The sequence below is a fragment of the Chlorella variabilis genome, assembly GCF_000147415.1.
Source record: "Chlorella variabilis unplaced genomic scaffold CHLNCscaffold_3, whole genome shotgun sequence".
In the NCBI taxonomy this organism is placed as follows: domain Eukaryota; kingdom Viridiplantae; phylum Chlorophyta; class Trebouxiophyceae; order Chlorellales; family Chlorellaceae; genus Chlorella; species Chlorella variabilis.
In genome coordinates, this window is record NW_005435085.1 from 1,594,643 (window position 1) to 1,621,434 (window position 26,792).

The 26,792-nt window shown below is 66.7% G+C and overlaps 9 protein-coding genes across 9 annotated transcripts; 5 read left to right on the forward strand and 4 right to left on the reverse strand.

Moving 5' to 3' along the window:
* Nucleotides 1–1,512: 1,512 nt before the first annotated feature.
* CHLNCDRAFT_140762 (hypothetical protein) lies at nucleotides 1,513–3,260 on the reverse strand (the record flags this gene model as incomplete). The annotated part of the gene is made up of 6 exons (XM_005850913.1): nucleotides 1,513–1,770; nucleotides 1,934–2,065; nucleotides 2,153–2,183; nucleotides 2,316–2,445; nucleotides 2,564–3,040; nucleotides 3,119–3,260. The coding sequence occupies 6 exons, from the start codon at nucleotides 3,258–3,260 to the stop codon at nucleotides 1,513–1,515; spliced, it is 1,170 nt and encodes a 389-aa protein (XP_005850975.1).
* A 2,109-nt stretch (nucleotides 3,261–5,369) lies between these two features.
* On the forward strand, nucleotides 5,370–8,277 carry CHLNCDRAFT_140764 (hypothetical protein; the record flags this gene model as incomplete). Its single annotated transcript, XM_005850629.1, has 9 exons — nucleotides 5,370–5,616; nucleotides 5,725–5,818; nucleotides 5,961–6,153; nucleotides 6,324–6,720; nucleotides 6,875–7,332; nucleotides 7,469–7,649; nucleotides 7,792–7,814; nucleotides 7,933–7,995; nucleotides 8,161–8,277. The coding sequence occupies 9 exons, from the start codon at nucleotides 5,370–5,372 to the stop codon at nucleotides 8,275–8,277; spliced, it is 1,773 nt and encodes a 590-aa protein (XP_005850691.1).
* A 406-nt stretch (nucleotides 8,278–8,683) lies between these two features.
* CHLNCDRAFT_17581 (hypothetical protein) lies at nucleotides 8,684–9,537 on the reverse strand (the record flags this gene model as incomplete). Its single annotated transcript, XM_005850914.1, has 3 exons — nucleotides 8,684–8,919; nucleotides 9,055–9,190; nucleotides 9,364–9,537. Coding segments are annotated over 3 exons (546 nt in total), but the record flags the coding sequence as incomplete, so codon positions are not given.
* Nucleotides 9,538–10,353: 816 nt separating this feature from the next.
* Nucleotides 10,354–12,000, forward strand: CHLNCDRAFT_19855 (hypothetical protein; the record flags this gene model as incomplete). Its single annotated transcript, XM_005850630.1, has 5 exons — nucleotides 10,354–10,419; nucleotides 10,550–10,645; nucleotides 10,893–11,021; nucleotides 11,192–11,417; nucleotides 11,792–12,000. Coding segments are annotated over 5 exons (726 nt in total), but the record flags the coding sequence as incomplete, so codon positions are not given.
* Nucleotides 12,001–12,909: 909 nt separating this feature from the next.
* CHLNCDRAFT_140767 (hypothetical protein) lies at nucleotides 12,910–14,354 on the forward strand (the record flags this gene model as incomplete). The annotated part of the gene is made up of 7 exons (XM_005850631.1): nucleotides 12,910–12,969; nucleotides 13,075–13,266; nucleotides 13,376–13,543; nucleotides 13,723–13,795; nucleotides 13,905–13,967; nucleotides 14,099–14,161; nucleotides 14,272–14,354. 7 exons carry the CDS (start codon nucleotides 12,910–12,912, stop codon nucleotides 14,352–14,354), a joined length of 702 nt encoding a protein of 233 aa, XP_005850693.1.
* Nucleotides 14,355–14,511: 157 nt separating this feature from the next.
* On the reverse strand, nucleotides 14,512–17,717 carry CHLNCDRAFT_140768 (hypothetical protein; the record flags this gene model as incomplete). Its single annotated transcript, XM_005850915.1, has 11 exons — nucleotides 14,512–14,528; nucleotides 14,885–15,390; nucleotides 15,580–15,703; nucleotides 15,836–15,944; nucleotides 16,090–16,214; nucleotides 16,373–16,430; nucleotides 16,575–16,714; nucleotides 16,884–17,074; nucleotides 17,218–17,303; nucleotides 17,425–17,520; nucleotides 17,646–17,717. 11 exons carry the CDS (start codon nucleotides 17,715–17,717, stop codon nucleotides 14,512–14,514), a joined length of 1,524 nt encoding a protein of 507 aa, XP_005850977.1.
* A 285-nt stretch (nucleotides 17,718–18,002) lies between these two features.
* CHLNCDRAFT_50396 (hypothetical protein) lies at nucleotides 18,003–18,954 on the forward strand (the record flags this gene model as incomplete). Its single annotated transcript, XM_005850632.1, has 4 exons — nucleotides 18,003–18,005; nucleotides 18,294–18,401; nucleotides 18,562–18,639; nucleotides 18,838–18,954. The coding sequence occupies 4 exons, from the start codon at nucleotides 18,003–18,005 to the stop codon at nucleotides 18,952–18,954; spliced, it is 306 nt and encodes a 101-aa protein (XP_005850694.1).
* Nucleotides 18,955–21,668: 2,714 nt separating this feature from the next.
* Nucleotides 21,669–24,601, reverse strand: CHLNCDRAFT_140770 (hypothetical protein; the record flags this gene model as incomplete). Its single annotated transcript, XM_005850916.1, has 10 exons — nucleotides 21,669–22,169; nucleotides 22,369–22,444; nucleotides 22,630–22,688; nucleotides 22,944–23,049; nucleotides 23,279–23,405; nucleotides 23,570–23,709; nucleotides 23,922–24,120; nucleotides 24,272–24,352; nucleotides 24,442–24,508; nucleotides 24,584–24,601. The coding sequence occupies 10 exons, from the start codon at nucleotides 24,599–24,601 to the stop codon at nucleotides 21,669–21,671; spliced, it is 1,374 nt and encodes a 457-aa protein (XP_005850978.1).
* Nucleotides 24,602–24,851: 250 nt separating this feature from the next.
* CHLNCDRAFT_56945 (expressed protein) lies at nucleotides 24,852–26,444 on the forward strand (the record flags this gene model as incomplete). Its single annotated transcript, XM_005850633.1, has 5 exons — nucleotides 24,852–25,205; nucleotides 25,389–25,501; nucleotides 25,628–25,770; nucleotides 25,909–25,987; nucleotides 26,218–26,444. The coding sequence occupies exons 1-5, from the start codon at nucleotides 25,120–25,122 to the stop codon at nucleotides 26,442–26,444; spliced, it is 648 nt and encodes a 215-aa protein (XP_005850695.1). The 5' UTR covers nucleotides 24,852–25,119.
* Between the last annotated feature and the right edge of the window lie 348 nt (nucleotides 26,445–26,792).

Genomic DNA, 26,792 nt, shown 5'->3' on the forward strand with positions numbered 1-26,792 from the left:
TGGGCTCGGGCACGCTGGTGCCGTCCAAGGTCGGCGGTGGCAACCTGCGGGACATGCTGTACGCGGAGGCCAACCCGTACCGCACGTCCAAATCCGTACTGCTGGACGCCGCAGTACAGGCCGCTCACCCGCGCCTGCGCGCCATGGCCAGGGCGCTGCAGTCCAAGGGGCTGGCGGTGAGTGGGCCCCGCCGGCGAACCTGGGGTGTTGAAGGGCTGGCTGCCGGCTGCTTGTGCCCGACGCAGCACAAGATGCACGGCGCTGAGGTGGCTGTGCAGAGGCTCAGCTTGGCCCTGCTGCTTGTCCTCCCCGCTGCAGCTGGTGGGGCACGGCGACGGTAGCGGGTGGGGCGCGTCGGGGCAGCTGCCGCAGCCGGGGCAGTACTGCTACGAGAGCCTGCAGATGGCGCGGTACGAGGCGGGACAGCACTTCCTGGCACACGAGGCACGCTGCCGGGGGGTGGGATGGCGAGCGTGTATGAGACGTGGTTCTGATGGTTGCTGGTGCATGGTGGTGGGCATGCTTATGTGGTGGTGTGCCGTATTCAATCCAACGGCCAGCTGCTTCGATATGCAGGACGGGTTCCCGGCAGCGCTGGCCCGCCAGAATGGCTTCCAGCGCCACGCCACGCTGCTCGTCTACCTCAACACAACCCGGCAGGCGAGGGTGCTGGTGTGGCTGGTGTGGCTGCTGCTGGCTAGGGTGCAGGTCTGGCTGGTGCTCTGGCTTGGCGGTAGAGGCACGGTCAAGAGCTGCCCAGTGGAGCTGGTGGTGACAGCAGCATACGACTCTTCCAAGCGACAGCTCTTCTGGCGGCGCTGCTGCCTGCCTTTCGGGCTGACCCTTGTGCACCAACCTTCCACCTGTGCAGGGCGGCGCCACGCGGTTCGACATGCTGAATCTGGCGGTACAGCCGGAGAAGGGCAAGGCGGTGCTGTTCTTTCCTGCCTTTGCGGATGGCACCGCCGACCCCAGGCAAGCCAACAACGCCTGCTGGGCTGGGGCTGGGGCTGCTGTTTGGCTGTGATTCAACAGAGCGGGGGTACTAGCTGAGTGTGTGGCTGTGCTGGCGCTGCCGCAGGTCGCTTCACACGGCAGAGGATGCTGTGGACACAAAGTGGGTGACCCAGCAATGGATTGCGCGGGGGCTGTCCAGCGCTGTGGTGGACCCCATTGCAACAGCACTGGCCGGCAGGCTACCGGCAGCCAGCAGCAGCTCAGCAGCGGCAGTGGCGCCGGTAGGCCAGCAGCAGCAGCAGCGGCCGCGGGCTGCGGACGTGGAGGGACCCTCGGCTGCCGAGGTGCTGCTTGCTGGCAAGCGCGGCAAGGGCAAGGGCAAGAAGGGAGCAAGCAAGTCCCCTGGCAAAGGCTTTGGGGCATGAGCCGTTGCTCCTTGTTTACATACCTGTGCATCACTTGATACTTGCCCTAACTATGTTTGCATTCCTTCATGAGCTTACACTTGCAACTGCTCGTCAAGAAGACGTCGGTGACCGCCCGTCTGAGGAGCCATCACCGCCGCGCCCCTGCCCCAAGGCGGGGCCGACCAGGGTCAAACGCGCTCAGGCTGCTGCTGGTGGCGGCTCCCTGGACGATCAGCTCCGCGAGCGCCTCTCCGGTCGCTGGCGCATTCAGGATGCCCCAGCATGAGTGTGCCGTTGCCACATACGCATTCTCCAGCCCCGGCACCCGCCCTATCACAGGCAGCCCATCGTCGGAGCAGGGCAGGTAGCAGGCCTGCTCCTTGAGGACCTCTGCGCTGCCCAGCTCCTGCACGAGGCAGAGGCAAGCAGCAGGGGGAGTTGCGGAGTCCATCACTGGCGACAGGCCACATGGGGAAGTAGGGCCTCCCGCTCCGTCATGACCACAGCATGCCTCAGCAGGCACGCCATGGGGCATGCCATGCCGGCAACGATGCGCTTGCCTGCGAGACGGACGCCGCGACGCCCTGCAGCCGAGCAATGGCATCAGGCCGCGGGTGCACATCTGCTGCGGTGGCCGGCACAGGCACATTGTCCTCAGACACGCCGCATATGTAGACCTGCCCCCCAGGCCGAGGATACACCTGCAGCAGGACGCATCAGCAGGCGATGCCATTGCCGCCAGCACGAGTGTGGCAACGACACAGCAGGCAAGCCATTGCCCCTCGCACCTCGGGCTCCAGGCTCTTGCCGTCGCTGCCCCTGCAGGGTTCAGCTGGCAGCAGGGCATGCCTGGTCAAGCTGAGCACACACGCAGAAGCACCGCCCTCTCATCCGCGCAGCGGCAGCGGGGCGGAGGCTCTCAGCCGCTGTGGTGCTGCATGCTGTGCGTACCTGTAGGCTAGAAAGAGGCAGTCTGCTGTGGTGTGCTGCTGCGGGTCTGCCACCACGATGGAGTGCACCTTGAGGCCCGAGATGTCTGGCAGCTGAGGCAGCCACTCGCGCAGCTGGCTGGACCAGGCGCCTGCAGGGACCACGGGAGCGGCGTGGCAGCATGGCATTCCCCACAAGGTCCTGGCCGGTTGGCTTGAGAGCCATGGGCATGCCGGCTCAAGCGAGTTGCCCTCACTCAGCACACTCACCCATGGCAAACACCACAGCATCGGCCTGCAGCTCCCGCTCCTCGCCGCTGCCGCTGTCCCGCACTTTGACAGCCGTGACGCGGCCGCCCTCGGCCACAACGCCAGTCACTGCAGCAATCTGCAGGCTGCCGCCGCCCTCTTCCATGCGCCGCAGGAGGGCCTTGGTGAGCAGCTCGGGGTGCACCTGCGCCGTGTCTTCCTCCGTGCCAATCACGCTGGCCTGGCCGATGTTGTCGCGAGCCACCCAGCCTGGCAGGCCAGGCAGGCGCTTGGCAGCGTCGGCAGCGGCCCCGGCCCCTGCACCACCAACATTTGAGCCCGCCTGGCCCTGCTTCACGCTGATGCTGTGCGTCCTCACTCGCCGGTACCCCGTGTCGCACCCGAGCTCTGCTGCCAGCTGGGCATGCAGCGCAAAGGAGCGGCGCGCCAGCGGGCCGACAGGAGAGGAGTCGCACCAGTCGAGCGCCAGGAAGCCGCCTGCGGGATAGAGGCAAAGCGGGTGGTCGACAGCCGGCCAAAGGTGGCACCGGCTCTTCCGCCGCCGCCGCCACCCACCTGCTTTGCCACTTGCGGAGCAGGCTGGGGCCACCGCCTCTACCACGATGGGCTTTGTACCGTGCTTCACAGCGAGGTAATACGCCACTGCTGAGCCAATGACGCCTCCTCCGCACACCACCACCAATTGCGGTGCCGCCATGAAAGCGTGATGGTAGATTGATCAAGATTCTATGAAGGTTCCTCGTATAGAGAGGGTTCCTCATAAACTAGTTTGAGGAACAGAGGGTTTCCCATGGATGCCAGGTCAGCAGGTTGAGCCTAGAGGCACCCATCACTTCATCGTTCCAATGTATGCTAAAGGTTGAGGCGAGCTGCAGTCTGTCGTGAAAACTTTGCGCTTCACTGCCACACAGTGGCGATGGAGTTCAGCGGAAAAGACGCTGCCCGCAGCAAGTTCAAGCTCTCACAGAAGCATCGGAGGGGAAGGGGAAGGGGAGCAGGCGCCGCTGGGCGTGGGGGCGGCAGGAGCGGCAGGGGCGCCGCCTCTGCCGCCACCCGTGACTTGGGCACCAACGAAGACAGGCAAGCCGCAGCTGCAATCCCTCGTCCCTTGGCTGCAAAACACCCCTTCAGCACCCTTCATGACGCTCTCCCCTGCCTGGCGCAGGTACCACGATGAAGCGGAGGAGCAGGCGGCTGCCGCGGCGGCGCTGGGCCCCGTGCGCCAGTCGCAGGGCGCCGACCTGGCGCAGCTGCTGTCCCAGGTGGAGCCCTTTGACCAGGCCTTCTACTACCGCTCGCGGGTCACCCTGGCACAGGAGTTTGGGCTGCCGCCAGAGGCAGAGGCAGGGGGCTACCAGGTGAGAGGCCAGCTGCCGGCCAGCCGCGTGAATGTGCGCTCACACTCCACTTCCTGTCGTCGGTTGAACCTTTTTCAAACGTCCCTGCCTGTCTCCCCTCCCTGTGTCGCGGTCTCTGTCCTGCAGGGTTTGTCCATCGACCTCAACGGGTTAGCCACCTGCCTGGACCTGCTGCCCAAGAACCAGCTGCTGGACACTGAAGCATTCAGCGGTGAGGAGGATGAGTGGGCAGCAGGGGAGCGCAGCGACGATGCTGCAGAGGACGAGCTGCCAGACTTTGAGCAGTCAGCCACAGAACCTCCCGTGAGAAGCGGGCTGCAACTCAGGCCGCCAGAAGCAGCACATCCTGCAGCAGATGGAGATGCAGCGCAGGCGCTGCCACCAGCAGGGGCGGGTTGCGCAGCCGCTGCTGCGTCACCAGCGACCCCACCAGCCGTAGCCACAGCAATGGCCGCGTCAGAGGAAGGAGTGGAGGGCCTGCTGAGCGAGCTGCTGGTAGGTACAGCAGCCATCAGCAGTGAACGACAGCAGCAGCAGCAGCAGCTTCAGGCAGCAGCTCTGCCACGCTCGGAAGCAGGCGCCAGCAGCGCCCCCGTGGCGGTTGTGGCGCCATACCGGCCAGGCCAGCATGCAGCGGGAGCAACACCCTCGGCGACCGCACCACGCCCGGTGCAGCAGCAGCAGCAGCAGCAGAGCGGTCCGGCGCAACAACAGGCACCCGGGGAGGAGCGTGATGATGAACTAGACATGCTGCTGGGCCTAACCACCAAACCAGAGCATGTTGGGAAGCAGCCGGCCAGATCTGGTGGTGCAGGTCGCAGCAGCATGGAGCGGGCGCCGCAAGCGCAGGAGCAGTCGCTTGAAGACTGGCTGGAGGGCTTATAGACTTTGTGCTCCTGTAACGTCTTGCCACTATATGGGATGTTCTTCGGACAAGCGAGAGAACGTATCTGCCAAGCCGGCAGGCGCCCGGCGGGAAGGACGTGACCGCCAGGCGGACAAAGGCGGGCGGACATGCTGGAAGCGCAGGAGCCGTCTGGCGGGTTTCCTGCCTTCCTCGGATCCTGCTGCTGCTGCGGGAGGCATTTAGAGTTGCAAGCACTCGTGTGCATGAGACGCGTGTGATCAGCTGACCTCTCCGCGCCTTTTATCAGCACTCCAGGTGGGTTGATACATGGCTGATGCCATTGCCTAATCTCAGCCGCTCGCTTTCGCACGCCAAGTCTGCTGGCCTTCAACCCTCGTCTTTCCGGGCGCTGCTGCCCTCGAGGCGCCTGTCGGAGCATCCTGGGGAGATAATCCCAACATCCAGTCGATCGGTGGCCCCGCCTAATGCCGCCGCCACCGCCGCCGCCTCCCGCCGCCATCCAACGAGCGCCCACCCGCTGCCACCGCCGCAGGCTCGCAGAAGAGCTGAGACAGGCGCAGGCGGGTGCTGCGTTGCAGCCATGGCGGGCGGCTTTGTGGTGGCGAGCGGCAACAAGATCAAGGGCGGGCGATGGACCGTCTTCCGCTTCTTCCTGGTCTCCGTCGCCTTCACCAGCGCCTGGGTGGCGGTGTCCAGCCAGCTGGGCTACTACCGCCAGATCCACGGCCCCGCGGTGCTGCTGCAGCTCAACATCGCCTACTTCATGCCCTCCATCCCCCTCCTCATCTTCTCCGCCTTCCTGGACAAGCCCCTGGAGGAACGCCTAGGTGCGGCGGATGCGGGTGCAGTGGCAGCAAGCCAGACAGACAGGAGGCGAGCAAACCCCGTGAAGAAGTTGACGTGACTGGCACCTGCCGCGGCTGGCTGGCCTGCAGGAGTGGCAAAGACGATTCTGTGCCGGCTGCTGGTGGGGCTGCTGGGATACGCCGCCGTCTGCATCTGGTTCCCCTTCATGCCCGAAAAGATCTGGTGGGTTGGCAGCAGCAGTATTCACACTCGCATGGATGGGACTCTTATCTTCCCCTGTTTGCTGCGGCTTGTTTCGGCTGTGATTATGTGCCCGCCACTGCCATGGGGCGCCTGTCCCTACCCGCCCGCCTGCCTGGCGCAGGTTCCTGCTGGGCGCGGTGGTGGCGCTGGGCCTGTTCAGTGGCATCGCCTTCTCCGCCTCCTACCAGCTGGTGGCGCGGTTTGCCAACAAGAACGTCATCGCGCTGGGGCTGGGCTGCTCCGCCAGCGGACCGCTGGTGCTGCTGCTGCAGCTGGCCCTGAACATGGGGCCCACGCCCACCCGGCGGCAGCAGGTGCGCTGCGGTACTGTAGGTGGCGGGCGGCGCAGCCGCGGATGGGCACGGTGCTGCCGTTGGCTGCCCGAGTGTGTGCCGGCCTGTTTGCCCTTCTGCGGCGCCCTAGGTTGGGTAGCCTGCCGGGCTCCATCGTTGCGTGCTGGTCCCTCGTTAAAATTTGATCGCAGATCTTTCTTTTCGAGATCATCGGGGTGATCATCGCGGGCGGGCTGTGGGCCACAGTCAGCCTGCTGGTGCGCCACTGGCGCTCCATTGAGGCCCACGCCAGCAGGCTGGTGAGCGCAGCCCGGGCGTGGCCCGCGTCGGCGGTGCCGCTTGACCAGCAGCTGCGGGCTTACGTCCAGCGCTTGTCAGTCGAGGCATGCCTGTGTTTAGGTAACAGCCCCATGCTGCTGCTGCTCCCCCTGTCCCCCATCCCCTCGGGCGACCTGCCCAGCACCCCGAGCGGTGGCGGCAGCGGCGGCGGCCAGCTGCAGCTGCTGGCTGCCACGGTGTGGAAGCAGCGGTCGCTGCCGCCCCTGGCGGCCTACAACAGCCTGGAGCCATACCAGACCTTCCTGTCCAGTGCGCAGCTGCCTGCCGCCCGCAGCATGCGTGCAGTGCATGCGCGTCTTGTCGCTGTCGGGCACGTGAGCATGCAGCTGCTGCCGCCCGCAGCGTGCGTGCCCTTGCGCCGACCAGCGGAGCTCCTGTCCCGCCTGCTGCGCCTGCTGTGCAGCGGACTATGAGATCGGCTCCGAGCTGCCCATCTCCTGGAGCGACGCCGCCCTGCAGGCGGCAGGGGAGGTCGCGGCGGCAGCAGGCGGCGGCGGCGGCGATGCGTACGTCAGCGTGCGGGAGCGGCAGGGGCCCGGCGAATGGCAGCCGTCGCCGGAGGCCTCGTCCCCAGAGGCGACTACAGCGGTTGGTAGCCCCGGCGGACACGACACATCCAAAGCGCCAAGTGCTGGCCAGGCGCTAGCCCTCCAAGTGCACAACCAGGCCGATACAGCGGCGGCTGACAGCGAGCTGCACAAGGAGGGCCTCAGCGGGGGCGGCAGCGCCAGCTGGCAGGCCTTGCGGCTGATGTGGCCGCCGCTGGCCGCGCTCAGCCTCTCCAGCACCATCGCCCTCATCCTCTTCCCGCTCTTCACCTATGTGCCCACCTCTGGGCTGCTGGGAGAGACGCTGCCAAAGGTGCGGGGTGGGCCTTGCGGCGCTTCTGCACGGAAGCAGTTCCCTGGCCTGTCCCCTACCACCATCACTACCAACCCACCGACAGTGGCATCCCCGTTGTACCCCTCCCTCTGCCCCTTGCTCCTCACACACGCAGGTCATCTTCTTTGTACGCATCTTTGCCGATGTGCTGGGCCGCTTCCTGCCGCGGCTGGGCCTGCTGGCCTCCCGCTCGCCCTACACCCCGCTGGCGGTAGCCTCCCTCAAGCTGGCGGGCGTCCCGCTGTTCCTGCTGTACCTCAAGAGCCCCAAGCACCTGCACAGCGACGTGGCAGTGGGTGAGAGAGCGGCCGGGGCTGCTCATGCTCCTCGCTGCGGTGGCCACGCAGGGAGCGGCTGGCCTTGTGCAGCTCAGCCCGGCTCTCTCGCCGGCCCACTCCCTCGCCTTACTCCTGCCCACTGCCCTTGTTTCTCCTGCAGTCTTGTTTGTGACGATGATCTGGGTGAGGCTGGCGGTACCGTGGCTGGGGTTGTTAAATCAGCTGGGAGCAGCCGGCCATCTGCAGCCGCAGCCTACCTGTTTGCCTCCCCATTTCCTCTTTCACTCCACCTGTCTCACAGGTGCTGGGAGGCTACATCAACACAATGAGCAACATGCTCGCGCCCAAGCTGGTCCCGCCTCAGGTGCGCCCGCCAGACCCTGTCACATCGCCAGCCGCTCCCAGCTGCTGGCCAGACTCAGCTTGCCTTGGCCTGCCGTACCTTGGTATATAGTGCACTTATAGTGCACAGACCTGGGGACACCCTCCCGCCGAAGCATGCTTGCTTGCGTTCCGACTCCTCCTGCAGCTCAAGGGCACTGCGGCAGGGCTGATGGCGATTGCCTACCAGGCAGCTCACTTCCTGGGCCTGGCCATCGCCACACTGACTGCCTTTTTGATGTTTGGCAGCATTGGCGTGGACTAGAAAATTGGGTAATAAAAGAGCGACTTTTTTCTCTCTCTTTTCTTTCTTTCTTTTTTTCCGCGTTTTTCGTCGCTTTCTATCGCTTTTTTCGCTTTTTTCTATCCTCGGTTTTGCATCGTAGCAGGCGCCGATGCAGTAGTTTTAGGCTCCCTCCAGGCGACTTACACAGAGTTTGGTAGCAAGTGTGAGGCTGCTAGCGAAAGGCTGTAGCGGGCAGCTCTCAAGTGGGCAAGGGGCGGGGCAAGGAAGCGCGGGGTCAAGGTTGCCAGGCTAGCAGGTCACGCCGATGCGGCGCCACACGTGGAGCCCGTCAGGCTGCGGCGAGGGCGCGTCACGCCACCTCGGCCGCCGGCGGCGCCGTCAGCGGCCCGCCCGCCGCCGCCGCGGCCAACCCGGCCCGTGCCGCCGCCTCCTCGAGCATCTCCCGCGCCCGCGAGCCGCGCTCCGCCAGCTGCGCCGCCGTCTTGAGCTCGTCGTTCTGCAGCGTGACGTCGGCGCCGCGCCCGACCAGCAGCTCAAGCACCTCCACATGCGAGCCCCGCGCCGCATTGTGGATCGCCGTGTCCCCCTCGCTGTCGCCGCGGTCTATTGTGCCGGGAGCCGCCGCCAGCAGCATCTCCACAATCTCGGTGTAGCCGCCGGCTGCAGTGCCAGCAGGGCAGGTGCGTATGCGGTGCGTGTTTAGGCCCATGCGCAGTAATCTGGCGTGACAGCAGCATTGGAGCCCTTGAGTCCTGCTGGGCAAAGGCTGGCACGCCGACCGTGGCCTCCCCGCACCTGCCGCATCGTGCAGCGGCAGCGCGCCGTCCGCGTCCGCCACGTCGGCTCTCGCCCCGCTGTCCAGAAGCAGACGCACGCACTCTGCATGCCCGTAGAGAGCAGCCAGATGGATGGCTGTGTCGCTATCGGCGCCCTGCGGCGCAGGAGGAAGCGCAGACAGGTGCAGAGAGCGTGAGGGAAGAGGTGGCCCCGAGCCTGGCTGAGTGCCCCTCGCTCGGTGTGCTTTGCCACCCTTCCCCATTCATGAGAGCACGAAGGCAGCGCCGCAGTGCGGCCGGGCCTCTCCCCCACCCTGCGCCAGCTCACCCGTGTGTCTATGGATACAGACAAGCCCTGCAGCAGCTCCGCCAGCCCCGCCGCGTCGCCGGCCTCGGCGGCGGCGAACACCTGGGATAGCACGCCGCCGGACGGGTCGTCCCATTCCTCGTCACCCTCCTGGGGCGCGACCCAGCCCTCGTCCCCGCTCTCCTCCTCCGAGCTGCTGTCGGTCTCTGCCGCATCGCGCGGCGAGCTGACTATGTCAAAGGGCCTACCCATACCTGACTGTATGCTGCTAGTGGCGCTGCTGCTGCTGGCGCTGCTGCTGCTGGCCAGTGGCACGCGCGGTTACGCAGACGGCAGCGGCGGAGCCTACAAGCGAGCGGCGGCGGGCGGCGGGGGGTTGGCGGCGAGCAGGGGCGGGGGCAGGGCAGCGCGGGGCTGATTGTGCAGACATCGTGGCTCAGCCGCACGTGCAGCAGCTGCAGCAGGAGGTGATTGCAAGACATGCGGCGCACTCTCACAGCGTGACTTGTGAAGGGCAACGTGCTCCAGCCAGCAATAAGAGGCAGTCCAGGAATGCACAGAGGCAGCAGAGGGGCCTTGCCTCTCGTCGCCAAGTCAGCGAGTTTTCCTCTCGTTCAAGCTCAAACTCTTCCGGAGCCGGCCTTGTGGTTCACCCTGTCAGATCCTGTCATCTGCAAGTGTCCACGGACCCCCTGCTGCTGCTTGCTGCCGCGTGCTCGATTGTGCGCTCGGCGGAGGCTCGCCAGAGACCAGCGAAATGACTGACCTGAAGAAACATGCCAAGGTACTGTGTCGGCAGCGGCGGCAGCTGTCGCATCGGCCCTCGCCCGACACCTTTTGGCTGCCGAAGTTTGGCAGCGGGCCCCGAGACGGCGGTGTGGGCGAGCAGCGTACTTGCTGGAGTCGGTCTGCCCAGCCTGCTGCCGCAGAACGCCGCGTGCCAGCGCCAACTTGCTGCCGCCCGCTGCCGCCGCCAACTGAGCCGCTGGCTGCCCCCGCTGACTGCCAACTCTGCAGCTACTCAGCCAGTTCCTGGACAAATCGGATGGCAGGGACAAACTGCTGGCAGCCGTGCAGGTGGGCCAGGCACCGCGTGCCAATCCCACGTGCCGGCGCCAAACGCTGCGGCCCTACCCTGCTCCTCCCGCCCACCCCATGCGCCCTGCCGTCTGCCCACCAGCCCTTCCCTCCCTGCTCCACCCTTCAGTATGCTGCCATGTTTGTGGCGGCGGGCCAGCCGGGCGACGTGAAGAAGATCCAGGCTTCGGTGGCCACAGCCCGCAAGGTCTTCCGCATCATGCGGGTCAGTGCGCCTTGCAGTGCGGCCTTGCAGTGCGGCTTGCGGTGCCACACTCCTCCCCCGCGCATCCAGCAGTCGCGCTTGCGGCTTGCTTCCTTGCTTCGACTTGCTTCAGCTTGCTGCCTGCCTTACCCCAGCAACATTGAGGCTCCAGGCAGCTGCGGCTGTGTCACGAGCACCATCCGTTTGCCCCTCGCCAGCCCCCCACCCGGCTCTCCCCATGCCCCCCGCTCCGCTGCAGCCGCTGGAGGCGCTGAACCCCATCCTGCAGAGCCCGGGCCTGGGCAGCAAGCCGCTGTGGGTGGAGGCGCTGATCAAGCTCAAGCCGCTGCTCATGAGCATCTACTTTGGGGCTGACCACGTGGTGTGGGCGCAGCAGGTGGGGCCAGGCACAGCGTGTGGCCTGGCAACGCGTGGGCAGCGGAGCTGCGCCCTTTCAGCCGGCTGGCGTGGGCCCCGTTAGCCAAGCCGCCGCCGGCACCCCGGAACCTGCGCACCGTCGCCCCGCGCACGTGCTCCCACCCCACCCCCGGCCGTCCTCCCATGCAGGCGGGCCTGATGAGCAACAAGTCGCTGACGGACCGCGCGCAGAAGACGAGCCTGTACGGCTGGTTTGGCGGCAGCCTGTGCACCATCGTGCTGGAGCTGTATGAGCTGGCAGGTGGGCGAGGGGGGCGGGTGTGGAGGCCAGGTGGCCGTGTATGCAGTTGCTGTTGCACCGGGATGTGTGGGTGCGGTCGTCCCTGGTGGTCCCGGGCCGTCAAGGCGGTGGTTTGTAGATTGCGGCTTCAGCCGTGGGCGCAATACTAGGCTCCCTGGCTGTACAGCTGCCTTGCCCGTGCGAGACAGCGGTGCTGAGCTGTGCTGCCGCTTGCCCCTCCCCGCCTGCCTGTGCAGCGGTGGCGGCGCGGCAGCCGGGGGAGAGCAGCGCCGACTACCAGGCACGGCTGGACAAGGCGCGGCCCGACATCAACAAGCGCCTCCTCACCCTCATCCACGCCTGCTTCCCAGGTTGGCTGCGTGTGGGCGCGGGCGGGCCGTGCTCGCTGGACCGGCAGCGCCGTGCACCTTCCATGCACCTTCCATGCATCTGCGGTGCCGCTGGCTGCCCCTAGCTGCCGTCCCCGCACCCCGCTCCTGCCCGGTCAGCCACGTCGGCCCCTGCGCTGTGCCCTGCCCCGCAGGCGGCGCTGGCCATGGGCCTGCTGGAGCTGCGCCCGTGGAAGCCGCGCACGGTGGGCGCGCTGGGCGTGATTGCCAGCATCATGAACTGCTACATGCTGTACCCGTCGCTGCCGGCGCCGCTGTTCTCGGGCTGGGGCCGCAGGCGCGCCGCCGCGGCGCTCAAGACGGCGTGAGGGCTGCAGCACCTTGCTGCCGACCAATGATCGCTGCTGTTCGCTTTGGCGCTGGCGTGCAAGCCCCCCGGCGCTGCCGCTCCCAATCTCCCCGCTGCCGCCGGGCCCAGCGCCGTGACTAGTGTGTAGCAACCCCACCGCCCCAATTTTGCCCCAATATATGCCTTTGCCTCTGAGCCACTGTACACCCACTCCAGCCTGCTGCCACCCGCCAGGCACCAGTTTTGTAGCGCGTCGGTCGTGTAGCGTTTGTTTTGCCCCCCTTTGCCCTCCCCTTCCGTTTAGCTGATACGCTTGATTCCATTTAGCCCACGCTCCCCTGTTCCATTGTAAGCTTTAATAGCGGAGGTGTTTCTCTGAAGTTAGTGGCAGTAGACGCAGCATAGCAGCAGCAGCTTGGCAGAGCAGCATGCCCTGGGTGTGCGAGGCCGCCGTCTCACCGCATGGTGCCTGCGCCATGTGCCGATCATGCGACACCCTCAGGTCCCCCACCCCTGTTGCCAGGTCAAGCCCGGTGCCACCCTTCGAGCGCCTCGCCCGGGGCCAGAAGCTCTCCCCCCTGTGTGGCATCCCCTGTGGCCAACGAGCACCACGGCGGCTGGTGGCAGAGTCGCCCATGTTAGTTGGGGAAGAGGCTGGCATGGCGCCGCAGCATTTAATACTCACCAATGCGAAGTCGCTGGCGGGCGCTGCTGCCCGCCAGCGACTTCGCTGCCCGCCGGCGCTGCGCCAGGCTGGCGCCGCTTGCTGCCAAGCAACATCGATCAGGATCGATGATCGTGTTCATTCGAGCGCTCGATTGGCCTTTGTTGTTGCACGGCATGCCTTGGCCCTCAATCCCAGACCGCAGGTGCCACCCACAGCCTTCCTCTGAGGACCGGCAGGGTACGACCGGCGGCGGTGACAGCGATGAAGCTCGAGGGCAAAACAGTGGTGATCACAGGAGGCAACAGAGGCATCGGGCTGCAGGTGATTGCGCCGCCTTTCCCGCCCGGCCGTCTCGCTGCCGCCGCTTCCCCTTTCCGGTGCCGCTCCCCCTGGCCTCCATTCTCCCCCATCCCTCCTGCCCTGCAGCTCGTACGCCAGCTTCTGAGCAGGGGCAACACCGTGTTTGCCACGGCCCGGCAGCCCAGCAAGGCAGATGAGCTTCAAAAGCTGGTTGATGGCAGCTCCGGTCAACTGACCGTGCTGCAGCTTGATGTCGCCTCGCCAGAGTCAGTCGAGAAGTGGGCTGCCGCCCTCAAGGCCAGGACACCACACGTTGACGTGCGTGCGCCGTGCTGGTGGCTAGAGGAGGGCGTGAGGGTGGTGGTGTCAGGTGAGGCACACGGCATTGCTTGCTGACCAAGCCGTCCGTGCCCCCCCAAACTTGCAGCTGCTCGTCAACAATTCCGGCGTCCGCGACGAGTGGAGCGGGCTGGAGGAGGTCACAGCAGCGGATATGCTGCACTGCTTCCAAACCAATGCCATTGGTCCGCTGTTGGTCACGCAGCAGCTGCACAAGCAGCGGCTGCTGGGCAGCGGCAGCGGGGGCGGCAGCCTGGTGGCCAACATGTCATCCAAGGCAAGCTGGGCCTGCTGCTGGGTGGCTGCTGGGCTGCTCGTGTGCTGATGCTGCAGCGCGGCTGGTGATATGTCTGTGCGCTGGCGAGAGGAGGCCTGCCTTGCGGCGGGGGTGTGCTGCCCTGATGTGCTGCCTGGCATCGTGCCTGCCCTCTGCAGATGGGCAGCATCGACGACAATGGCAGTGGCAGCGACTATGCATACCGTGCCAGCAAAGCAGCGCTGAACATAGGTCCGCTCTGCGCCTTGATTGTGTGAAGGCATGCGCTTCAGGCCCATGCTGTGCGTGCTGTGCCATGCTCCGTCCCGCTGTGCCGCACCATGCTGTGCATGCTGTGCAGTGAACAAGTCGCTGTCGATCGACCTGGCGGGCGAGGGCATCACCTGCGTGCTGCTGCACCCGGGTACTGCTGCTGCCTCGCCCCGCGTCTTGCCGGCTGCGGTGTCGCACAGTGCCATATGCCCCGGTAGCATGGCTGCTCAGCTGGCCTGCTGTGTTGCCGGGGCTGAGTTGAGTTGCGCATCTTCCGTTCAGGGTACGTGGTCACAGATATGACGGGCGGGCGGGGATTGATCGACACAAAGACCTGCGTGGCAGGTACGGCAGGCACCCCCCGTGGCGATCCTGGCTGTGCACCGCCGCCGGCCTCCAGCCTCCCCGGCTGTCCGTCTCCCGCTCACCTGCAACACCCATGCGCTCGAGTGCAGGTCTGCTAAAGGTTCTGGAGAAGGAAGAGGAAGCAATTAACGGCAGGTGGTTCGATTACAAGGGGCAAGAGGTGCCGTGGTGATGGCGCTCGAGCCGGGGGCACGCAGCGGCAAACGGCGGGACCATCGGCGCCGCCGGCGCGAATTGTATTGCACTGCACCACCAGCCTGAAAAACGTGGCTAGATGAATCAAGGTAGAAGAACCGCATACTATTAGAGCTTACAGTGCCTAACCATGCTTACAAGTTGCCTGGCGCTGTAACGGGCAAGGCAAGGCGAATGAGCCTGGCAGCGACACCTGCTATCGCCGCAGGAAAGCAGAAATCTTTGGCTGCTTGGAGTCATGGGGGCTTGAGCCCATGCGCTGCCGCTTGCTGCCGGCACCGGCCCTCGGCTGCTGTCCTTGCAGCTGCTGCTCTTGCTGGCGTCGCTGCTGCTGCTGTATGTCCTTCAAAATCCTCTCCTGCTCTGCCACATCAATGCCACTCAGATCCACTCTCCCCGCTTCTCCACCGCTCCCTCCACCACTGCTGCTGGCGCTGGTGCCGCGAAGCACAGGGCTGCCGGGCGGGGCAGTGCCGGCTGGCTGCTGGTGCTGTGGCCCAGACGCACCTTGCTGGCTGCTTGCCTCTGCATGCCCCGGCTGGCCGGCTGGCTGGCCCTCGTTCTCCTCCTGCTGCTCCTGTTCGCTCTCCTGCTGCTGCTGCTGGCTCTCCTGCTGCTGCTGCTGCTCTTGGTGGGCTGGCTGGGCTGCAGCAAAGAAGCGTGTGATTGGGGCCGCAGCTGTTGCGGCTGCCGCCGCCTGGAAGCTGGTGGCAGTCAGGCGCAGCTCCACAACAGTGGCGGTGGCGGGGCAGGCGGAGGCTGCCTGGTGGATTAGCGCCTCCAGCCCACACACCACCGCCTCCTCCAGGAGGCCCAGCTGCTGCGTGGCTTCCTGGCCAGGCTGCTGCTGTTGCTGCTGCTGCACCTGTTGTGCCTGCTGTGCCTGCTGCACGCGCTGCCTCGCATGCTGCTGCGCCAGGCTGTTCGCAGGGAAGGCGGCGCTCCTGCTTGTGAAAGTGTGGTCCCGGCCGGCGCCAAAGGCGCGCAGCGAAGCTGTCAGGGTGCGGGGCCACCTGCGGGCACACGGTGTGTGGGGGGGCAAGCAGCAGCGAACCTCGTGAGGGAATGGATGGTCAGTGGCTGCTGCGGGTGCCCTGCGGCAGGCACAGCGCATGTGGCGCCATCTCCCCGATATGAGCGAGTCCCCCTTGCCGGCAAGCTCGCCACCTCAGCGTCCTGCCAGCCCCCGCCACTCCCCGCACCTGCCCCCCTCCTCTGCGCTGTCCTCCAGCACCCGCTGCACCAGGTCCAGCCCCATCGCCTCCATCAGCTGCCGCACCCGGCGCCGGAAGCCGGGCTTGCCCACCACCAGCGGCTCCAGCACGCCTGCACGGCACTGGCGGATGGCGAGGCATGGGTAGCCTTGCAGGCAGGTGTGCAGGTGAGGGGAGCAGCAGCAGCGCAACCGTGCAGCGGCAGCCGTGCTGGGAGGGGCTGCGGCCTCGGCGGGCTGCTCACCGGGCGGGCCTCCTGAGGCCGATACGGTGCGGCCCTGGGAGGGGTGCATCGGGAGCAGCTGGGGGGTGAGGCTCATCTGGACGGACAGCGTCTTGGGCGGACCACGCTCCTGCAGGCCCGGGGCAACGGGGTGGCCCCCGTCGGCAGCCGCACAGCCCTGGCCAGCCACTGGCAGCGCGCCAGGCGATGCTTGCCGAGCAGCGCTGGCGCAAGCTGGTCCGGTGCTGGAGCCGGCCGAAGCAGCTTGCCTGCACGGGGGTGGTGTCCACGCCACGGCACCACTGCGCCAGCTGCGCAGCCGCCGCCGGCTTCAGCCCCAGCAGCTGCTCCAGCTGGTGCTGGCTGTAGCGCTGGAGGTCTGTGGCGGCGGCGATGCCATCTGCAGCCACAGCACCAGCAGGAGGGCGCCCTAGCAGCGTCGACGGCGGCTAACGGCTGGCAGCCAGGCTTGGCACGCACCAGCGCCGCTCCGCGGAGCCCAGAGGCGGCTGCAGGGGGGAGGGCCGCCCCTGGCAGGCACCGCTGCTGCCCACTCACGGCGTTCAAAGGCCTCGGCTGCCTTGCCGCCGTACCCAGGCAGCTTGTGGGCGGGCGTCTGCACGCAGGTGGCAGGCCAGAGGGACAATGGAAACAGGCAGTTTGGTGCACCGACACGCTGCCGCACCACGCATACAGCAAGCACGACTTCACGCCGCAAGGGGCTGCAGGCACGCTGCTCCAAGCAGGCTCCTGGCGGCACCTGGGACAGCAGGTGCAGCGCCGCCTGCTGGTCTGCCACCAGCCTCACTCCGTCTGGCTTGGCGGCGGCAGAGGCCAGCTTGGCCAGCAGGCGGCTGGGCGCCACACCCACCGACACACACATGCCCAGCTGCTGTTGCACTGCACAGCGGGGAGGCGGCCACAGCGACAGCACACATGACCTGCCACCGGTTCCGCCTCGGCCAGGCCCCGCCCTCCCTGCTGCATTTGCCAGAGCCTGCGCTTGCCAGCGCCTGCCTCCTCTGGCCTGAGCGGTGGTGCATCAGGCGGCCAGCCTCCCTTCCCCCACCTGCCGCCTTGGCCTCGTGGGCCCGTTGGAGCGCCGCCTGTGGGCTGACGCTTTCTTCCTCCTCGTCTGCATCTGCCGCGGCGCCTGGCCCTGGCTGCAGCAGCAGGTACGCCTCGTCTATGGATGCCTTCTCCACCACCGCCGCCCAGGGCAGCGCACGCAGCAGCCGCATCATGCGAGCGGACAGTTCCCTGCAGGGGCCGGCACACGAGGTCGTGTAGCATAAACGGCAGGTGCTTGGCTGGGAGCAGGCAGGAGAAAAAACACCTCGTCGCAGTGCCTGGCCCAGCATGGGCTGCCAAAGGCGGCAGGAACACGCCCCTCCGTTTCTCACCGGTAGGGCTGGTAGCTGACGCGGCCCCCGGGCGCCAGGTGCACGTGCACCACAGTGCCACCCACTGCCTTCAGCAGGCGCCTCGCCTGCAAGATGGCCGAGGTTAGGGGGCTGGGGGGAGGGGCTGTTGCAGCTGCACAGGGGAGTGGCACAGGCATGCCGCCAACAGGAACGGCAGGCGCCCGCGCGACACCGGCCGTTACACACCTCAGCAGGCGCCATGTGCTTGGTGACGCCTGCGCACTTGGCGGCGTGGTTGGCCGCAATGATGTCCTGGTGCTGCTGGACCGCCACCGCCTTGCCCTGCGGCAGGTGTCGAGGTCGTTGGGCGTGGCGGGTGGGTGGGTGGCGGCGGGGCGCCGGGCGGCGGCCAGCACCGCCGCCTGCGCCCGCAGGGCGAACCAATGATGTTCAGAGGGCATTCCCACCTGAATGGACGGGTGCTTGAGCTGTTCTGCCTGCACGAAGAAGGCGTCCACATCCATGTGCAGCACAAACATGGTGGGGGCTGCCGGGGGATCAAATAAGGTGATGGAGAAGCAATTAGGAAGCGCTCAGCGATAATCGATTGGCGTTTGCGTGTAGGGCGATGCCGCCTGCTCCGCCTGCTGCGTGCCAGCTCTGCTCCCATTTTTGGCAGGCCGATCCACGGCCCCAGCATGCACATCGCCTGGAGTCTGGTGGAGGATCGGTTGCTGTGCTGCTGCCTCAAGTCTTGATGGGGCAGTGTCTGTCGGCCGCCAACAGCGTACAAACGCTGCTCACAACACAGGATGGCACACAGGATGGTAAGCCGGCCGGCTTGCAGTCTTCCTCGCAGGCCCTGCAGCTGCCGCCCCGCCGCCGCCGCCGCCGCCTGCCACTGCCTCGGCACACCCCCTCCCCTCTCTGTCCCTAACTTTCCTCCCTGCTTCGTCCCACAGTTGTGTTGACCCGGAACGATTACGAGCTGGTGAGCGTACGGCTGGGGCTTCGGCTGCCCTGCTGTAAACTTGCCCACTACCGCCGCTGCTGCACGCCTCGTCAACAGCGCTGTGCAATCCGAAAACAACGTCAAATCTCGATGTGCTGTGCAGGTGATCCGTGCTTCCAAGGATCTCGAGTACATCCTGGAGGCCTACCTGGGTGCACAGGGGAAGGGCTTGCACGAAAAGTGTACGTCGGTGCAGCGCTTTATACCTCAGGTGAGCAGCAGGGTAGAGGCCATGCGGCCTATCGGCTAGCCTGGGGATACACAGCTGCAAGCGCCGCCTCCTGCTGCGGTAGTCCCAGGGCCCCACCACCTTACCAACCACCCATCGGGATACTAACGCACATGCCTCGCACTCCCATCCGACTTTCCAGCCGCTCCAGAAGAAGATCCGCTACCTGGCCACCATCCGCAACAAGCTGGTGCACGAGCGAGACTTCCACCACATCCCGGTGAGTCAGGAAATCCAGGGCGCAGCAGGGCCCAGATGGGCGCCCACCTGGGCAGCGGCTCCCTCCTGTGACGCGGCGCCGGTCTCCGGGCTGCGCCTTTGCCCCCCACCAGCCCAGCCCCCTGCTGCCCTCCGCTGCCCGTGGCGATACCCTTATGCTGCCGCAGCCGCTGCCCTCCTTCCCCTTCCCCTTCCCCAGGACCGGCCCCGCTTTGTGGAGAGCTACCAGATTGCAGAGCGCGACCTGCGGGCCGTGGTGGCCAAGCACGGCCGCAAGCCGGCGGGCCAGAAGGACGACGTCTGCCGCATGATGTGAGGCTGGCTGGCGCCCGCCAGCGGGCCTGCGGCGGCCCGAGTTGCGCCGGCTGCCGCGCATGGGCAGGTGCCGACATTGACAGAACTGAAATGGACGACCCTGCGTGCAATTGCAATTTTTGAACGTGACTGGTTTCGTTTCCCTCTTTCACCAGCCTGCCATTTTTTGCCATTATTGGCGTGCATCGCCAGAGAATGCTAATGAATGACTGCTGACCTCCGTGATTGCATCCACATGCAAAACCATTCTCCTGAGCGCCGGCGCTCTGATCCACATCAGCGCAGCGGCGCTCTGATCCACATCAGCGCAGCGCAGTGTGGCGGGCGGCTTGTTGTTTGGTTCCTGCCTCGGCACGCCTTCCAGCAGTCTCGTCTTCCTCGTGGCCAACCTAGGAGCCTCCTGTCCTAGGGTTTTCAGCAAGGCAAGGCGGTGCACAACCCACACTTGAGCGCGAGTTGAGCAGGATGGCTCTGTGGCCCACAGGCAAGCAGGCCGTGCTGTGGCCTGGCCAGTGCCCGCCAGGTGGCCCACCTGCAACACGCCTTTTGTGGGGAGCACCCGGTCCGGCACACGCCGCACGCGCTGTCCGTACACGCCGCTCGCCGGGCAGACCGAGCGCGGCTCCGCCAACCCGCCCCTCGGACCCCGCCAGCTCTGCTGTAGCACTGCCCGGCTCTCTGCCCCCTGATTCGTCACTCCCTGGCTCTCTGTCCCCTGGCTGCTCCCGGCAGGTTTCGACCCCTTCTACGGCATGGGCGGCGGGGCGTGGGACCCCTTCGCCGCCTTTGGCGCCGCCGCTCCCGGCTTTGGCGCCGCCCCTCTGGGCGGCTTCTTCGACCCCTTCTACGCCCCTGGCGCCACCGCCGGCACCCGCCGCCGCCTGGCCGGCCCGCCCAGCGCCGGGGTCGGCACTGGGGCCGGTGCTGGCGCTGGCGCGGCGGGCACCAGCGAGGTGGGGGCCGGCGAGGAGGGCAGGCGCCGTACTCGCGACCCTTACGTCGTGGTGAGGCTGCTGATCGGGATGCTGTCAGGGGCAGGTGGCGGGACAGGTGCAGCAGATGCAGGGGGGTGCACTGCATCTCCAAGCCATCTGCCGAGCGCTGGCCACCAACCTCGGCTGAGCGCCCCCCCCCCCCCAAATCTCGCCGAGCCCACCCCACACAGAGGCCTGTGCCCTGCTGCGCTCCCGTCCCTGCAGGGCTCTGCCGGCTGGACCCGCTCCATCCCCTGTGACTTCATTGAGGCGCGCCGCTGCCGAGGCACTTTGAGCTGCACAACAGCCACAGATGTGCTGCAGTGTACAGCTGCACCATGCAGCTGTGGCATTTACCGCCGGAATGTTCAGTTCCCCACGCGCTGTACCCGCTCGGCTCCCGCCGCACCTGCTGCTGTTGCCCCCTCGGTGCCAGCCCTGCGCCTGGTGCCTCTCGTCCTGCGCTCCCCGCCTGCCGGCCCGCCCTCCAACCTGCCACCCTGCCTGCCTGCCTGCCTGCCCGCCCAACTTTCTACCTGCCCGCCCCATGCCGCAGCGCGACAAGGAGTATGTGGTGCGCGCCGACATCCCGGGGTGTCGCAAGAGCGAGATCCACGTCGAGGTGCACGACGGCAATGTACTGAGGTTTGGGCACAACCCGCTGGCGGGTGGGTGGCGCCCCCGCAGGCTGGGAGGGCTGGAGGGCAGCGCGCGGGGCAGGTGCCACGGCAGCAGGGTGTGTGCGGGACGAGTGTGCGAGCAGCAAGGCGCGGGGGATCTGTGGCAGCTGCTTGGGAGCCTGGGGCAAAGCGCGGGGCCGGCCCGCACGCCAGGCTGGCCGCAGCTCGTGCAGGCTGGGAGGCAGGTGGCTGCGACCAACCCTGCCTGCCTCCCTCGCCTCCCCGCAGAGCGCGAGAAAGAGGATGTGGAGGAGGCAGGCATCTTCCATCGCGCCGAAAGGGTGAGTGCTGCCACCTGGCGGCGGGCGCTAACACTGGTCAGCTGCTGGGCCAGGGCCACCGCGCCGGCCCGGCCACAGCATGGCAGGCCACAGCATAGCAGGCCACGGCCACAATGTGTGCTCGCCTGCCCCGCGCCCCTAGGTCACCACCTTCCGCAACCGCAACCTGCGCATGCCCGACGATGCCGACCTGAGCGCGGAGCTGAAGGCGTCGTATGAGGATGGGGTGAGCGCTGCTGGGCGCTGCTGGGCTGGGCTGCCACCAGGGTGGGGGGTTGCCACCCGGGACCATCTGCCGACCCGCCCAGCCCGTGCTGCCCGTAGTGGCTGCTGCACGCGCAACAATGCGGTCCCGCTGCGTTGCTCCTGCCTGCAGGTGTTGCAGGTGGTCATCCCCAAGAAGGCTGGGGAGGCCCGCCGCGAAGGCCGTACCGTGCAGATCGCCTGAGTGGTGGTGCTGGTTGAGTTGAGGAATGCTCCCACACGCGCACCACTGCGCGGCAAGTGTAGGGCCCAGCAAGGGATGATCAAGAGCGCTAGCGACGGCTGCCCTGAATAGCGGGATAGCATATGCGAGGGTGCTTGGAGCGGCCGTGCTGCACAGCCTCGACAGCGGCTCCCATTCTCAGCGACCAGTTGCAAGCAAGCCTTATGTGGAACATATTGAAGAGAGTGTTATGTAAATTTCAAGGCAGCAGGTCAAGAGCTGGGGAGGGCCGGCCAGCCGTGGCCCAGTTTCCGGCTGCGCTGCAGCCTCTGCAACACGTCAGCGCCTCGCCGCTAAGCTCGCCTGCCGCGCTTGGGGATGCGTGGCCCCGACCCTCGCTGCGTGCTCTGCGTCGCCTGCTGCGTCTGCTGCGTCTGCTGCGTCTGCTGGGTCTGCTGGGCCTGGCGTGCCTGCTGCTGCCGGCGCGGCGGCGGCGTGGCATCTTCTGAGCTTGTGCCCAGGACAATCACCTCAGGTTCCACTATCACGACGTCTGAATCACTTCCTGCAGCAGCCGCAGCGCGCGGCTCCTGCTTCACCACCGCCGGCTGCTGCTGCTGGCGCTGCTGCTGGTTGGCCTGCCGCTGCTCCTGCTGCTGCTCCTGCTGCTCCTGGCCGCGGGACCTGCGCCGACGCTGCGCCGGCCGCTGCTGCTCAGGCTCCTCTTCTTCCTCCTCCTGCTCCTCCTGCTGCTGCTCCTCCTGCTGCTGTTCCTGCTCCTGCTGCTGCATCGGCACGTGCTGCCGCCACTCCTTGCGGTGCTTCATCATCGGCGGCTTGCTACCATCGGTGGCCTGCACCATGATAAAAGAAACGGTGCAACCAGCCGCTGGCTCAAACTCGGCGCATGCATGCATGGCAGGCGGCGCCAAATGCCCACGCTCATCTGCAGGCAGGCAGGGCTGCGCGCCGCTGGTCTGCTGCCCTGCACAGCGTAACCTGACCGCCATTGGCCACCCCCGCTGCCCGCCGCTCCATGTGCATGCCGCCCACCTTCTTCCACAGCTCCCAGGTCTCGATGTCCAGTGGGATCACAAACTGCATGCGCTCAGCCTCGTGGCTCTTGTCCCTGCAGCCAAGCAGGGTAGGGTAGGGCAGGGCAGGGCAGGGCAGGACAGGTCAGGGCAGGACAGGTTCAGAAAGGCACCAGCAGGACGGCAGCACAAACCCGCAGGCCCCTGCTCCAGGCCCTTCAGGAAGCGAGGGACAGGAGAGTGCGGCTGCCCCTGCCCTTCCTCTCCCTCCAGCCCTCACTTTGGGTCTGCCTTGACGGCCGCACGCTGCACCACCGCCATGCCCTCCTCCTCGCTCTCCTGCAGGCGCACGGGCAGGCGGGCAGGCAGGCGCGCAGGTGAGTGCGTGCACAGGTGACCGGGCAGGGAAGAGAGAGAGACGCCTTCCACGATGGTACACCTTCATGACACCCAAACTCCCTTGCCCAGCAACCCGCTCGCCTCCAAGCTCGAGCAACTCGAGCAACCCACGGGGCCTCCGCTCAGAAAACTGACACAGGCCAGAAGCAGGACGGCCCCCCTGCCGGCCGGCCTGCAGCCAGTGCAGCGGCTCACCTCCAGCGAAACCTTGTTGTCCCGCACCAGGAAGGAAAGCGTGAACAGGTTCTCCACTGTCTGGGCAAAGCTGGCGTGGTTGATGACCAGATCCAGCAGCGACAGCCTGCAGCAGATGAGAAGGGCGTCAGGTGCAGGTGGGAGGGCGGGCGGGCGAGGGCGAGTCGAGTCGAATTGACAGGGTGGGCGCTCAACGGCTGGCCGCCGGCCCTCGGTTCCAAGGCAGGAGAGCAGGCCAGGCTTCGGCTGCTGTGCTGAGGAGGGAAGAAGAACATGCATGCTGGGCGAAAAGGAGGAGAGAGGCGGGAGCAGGATGTCGCGCACGGAGCGTGCACGCCTGGTTCCAGACGCGCCTGCCGCCGTGCTTGCGCAGCACATTCCACATGTCCTCCATGTTGCGGTCTGTCTCCTGCTTCTCCGCATCCTCCAGGTCCTCCACCTCCTCGGGCCGCACTGCCTCGCCTGCAGCAGACCAGGCAGCCCACTGTCGGCAGATGCACAGGAGAACAGGCGCTTCAAGAAGCCGCTGATGCAGCCACAGCCGCAGTACCGTCGCCCTGGCAGACAACAAACATGGGAGTGCGGCAGCCTGCAGGCCACCGGCCCCTCCTGTGGCCGCCGCTCACCCACAGGCGCCTTGCGCCTGGCCTGGCGCTGCACCTGGCGGCGCTGACGTGGCGCCGCGTCCATGGGACCCAGCATGTGGTGCACGACAGGCACGCTGCGAAACAGCACCGCCACGCCCGGCAGCTGGCCCAGCTCCGCCCTGCAGGCGGGCGCGGGAGGCGGGGGCATCAGGTCAAGCAGGTGGGGAGCCAACCGGCAGGCGGCTGGCAAATCCCAGGCAGCTGCAGCAGCTCGGGCGGGCCTGCGCTGCCCTGGCCACTATGCACAGCCGCAAGCCCGGCTGGCATGCTGGCGAGGTGCATAGTACAATGGAGACATTCATCTCCAGCCACCCCAGACCCAGCCACCCACCAGTGGAAGGCCTCTGGGTCCTCGGCCCCCGCCACCTGCGCATCCGTGTCGGCCACGTGCCGCGCCTTGAGGCGGCGGATGAAGTCGCCGGCGGTGTAGCTGAGGCCGCCCTGGTGCAGCCGGCTGACATACTCCAGCCCCGCCTCGGTGACAAAGCTGAACAGCTCGGCGTCAACCGCCTGGTCACGGGGCCGCGTGACTGCACCGACGGGGCGGGGTCGGGAGTGGAGGGGGTTGGGACCAGGGAGGGCAGCCTAGGCGCAGCTGGTGCGGCGCCCTGAGCGACGGTGTTGCATTGTTCGGGTGGGTGCGGTGGGCGCCGTGCCTTGGCTGCAAGCTGCGCGCCTCACCCTGCTCCACATACTGGTTGGACTCCTGCACGATCTCCACGATGCGGTTGTTTTCCACGCTGACCAGGTTGTGCTTGTCATCTGCAGGGGAGAAGGGGGGGAGGAGTGGAGCGGGTGCTCTGGTTACGCAGCGGCGGCGGCAGCGGACGGGCGGCCGCGGGCCTACTCACGCTTGGCACGGCTCAGCAGTCCCCGGATGTTGCCTCGCAGCTCCTTGTCCACCTCCCGTTGCTGCTGCTGCAGGGGCGGGCAGGCAGGGAGGCGTCAGCCCAAGCCGAGTAATTTACAGCGCATTTGACGGCTCTGCAGCACCTGCGAGGTGGCCAGCATCTCGACCCGCTGCTGGCCGGACAGGCGCTGCGCCGATCAAGCTGCAATCAAAATTCCTGCTTGTTCGAAGCTATGGCGCTGGACGTTCAGGCATTTGGAACAACCGGCGATTGATATGGAACAGCCGGCGATGATATTTCAATGATGAGAGTCCCGGTTCTCTAGCTCCCTGTTTCGGCGCGCGCTCAATTAGAAAACTCGTGTGTCATGGGCAGCAGAGTCCGCAATCGCCGCTGAAGGTCCCCATTTCCCGAGTTGCAAACCGACCCACAGGGATCGCAGCCAGGCGCCGCCCGGTGCCGCCGAGTCTCGCATCTTCATCGAGCCCGCAACGCGGCTGCAGCCTAGGCGCGCCTGCAGCACATCCCAGAGTGATCTGAGGTGCTTGCACATCGCCAGCAGCCCCTCCCGAAGCCGCGGCGTGCCTTGTCCACACACCTTCCGCCCCACCGCCACCTCGGTCGCCGTCCCGTCGCCGTCCCGCCGCCGCTGGCCGCCCTCTTCCGTCTTGCCACACCATGGCCACCATCTGGAGCATCATCGCCTTCTGGATCCTGCCCATCCCGCTGGTGCTGTTCACGCTGCTCACGCTGCCACTCCCACGGTGAGGCGCCACAACCACTACCGCAACGCGCTTTCGCTGGGGGCGGCCGCGTCCAGTATGGGACCCTGCAAGGAATGGTCTCTTCATTGCACATTCCGGTGGATGCATGCTGGCTTCGCAGTTCTGCGCTAGCAGGCGACACTCCACCACGTCGCCTGCCCTCTCCTGCCGCTCCCGCTGCAGGAACATGCGCCGCGGGCTGCTCATCTTCACGCAGCGAGTGTTTGATGTGCCGGTGGTGGGCGCCTTCAAGCTGCTGCACGTCATGCTGTGGCTGACGGCAGTCGCGTTCCTAGGTGGGCAGCGGGCACACCTAGGGGGTGGGCGGGCACCGATGCCGTGCGTGTGATTGCTTGCAGGTGGTCCAGCTCCAGCCTGCCCTCTCTCCTCCACCGTTGCTGCTTTCAATCCCCCGGGTGCAGGCAGCGCGCGCCAGGCGCACATGATCAAGACGGCAGGGCAGGAGGCGGTGTGGACCACTCCCAACATGGAGATCAGCCACCTGAGCAAGCGCTGGCGCTCCGAGCGCAACCTCTGGATGACCGCATTCGCCTTCTGCGCTTGGGTGAGGCCCCCCTCGCCGTGCAGCAGGCGCCCTGCCGCCATCACTGGTGCTGTGCAGCTTGCGCGGCGCCGCCCTGAGCCTGCAGTGCAGCCTGCCGCGGCGCCGCCCTGAGCCTGCAACGAGCCTGCTGCCGCGCAGGTCTTCCTGGCTGCGCTGTATCGGGAGGCGTCCCGCCGCCTGGACCTGGAGGCACGGCTGTCGGAGATGGAGCGCTCGGGTGGGTGGGTGGGCCGTGTGCGGGATGGAGAGCCCGAGTGGGCACGGCGGCGCGCTGCATGGCATGCCGCGACACGGCGCGGCGCGGCATGCCACGGCAGAGCATGGCCCGGGCCTCCTCTCAGGAGCGACCTGTCTGCCCCAATCGGTTGAGGAAAGAAGGTGAATGTCGCTCCCACACGCGTCTGCCCCGCCCCGCCCTGCCATGCTATGCCATGCTGTGCCATGCAGACTTCACAGCCACCGAGACGCGCGAGCCGTCTGTCAGCCGAGAGGTCACCTCCAAGGCCGCCGCCGCCGCCGCCGCCAGCCGCGACCGCACCCCCACCGCCGGCTCGCCCAACAAGACTGCTGCCACCGCGGCGCACCCCGCGGCCGCAGAGCTGGTGGGGTCTGCGGCCGGAGGGAGCTCGCCGCCAGGCGGCATCCAGATGCAGGAGCTGAAAAAGACGGCCTGAGCAGCAACCACAATATCAGAAACTTGGGTATAGGCCGAGCTCTGGCCCCATGGAGAGCACCACATTTTTCCCCAGCGCATCCTGCCATGCCTTGCCCCATGGGTGTGTGTTTTCATTGCCCACGTGCACTTCCATTCCATGTAGGCTTGTTCTTCATGCATTCCATGTTCGCATGTACAGTTATTGTGAAAGCAAGCAGCGATTCAAACCAGGGCACGCCACGGCAATGCCACAGCATGGGGGTGGCGGTTCAGGGCAAGTGTCGACACAAGGCAGGGGCAGGTTTGGAGCCAAAAGGTGCATGGCGGGCAAGTGCTCAGGATGGCTGTAATGTGGGATCAGGACGGG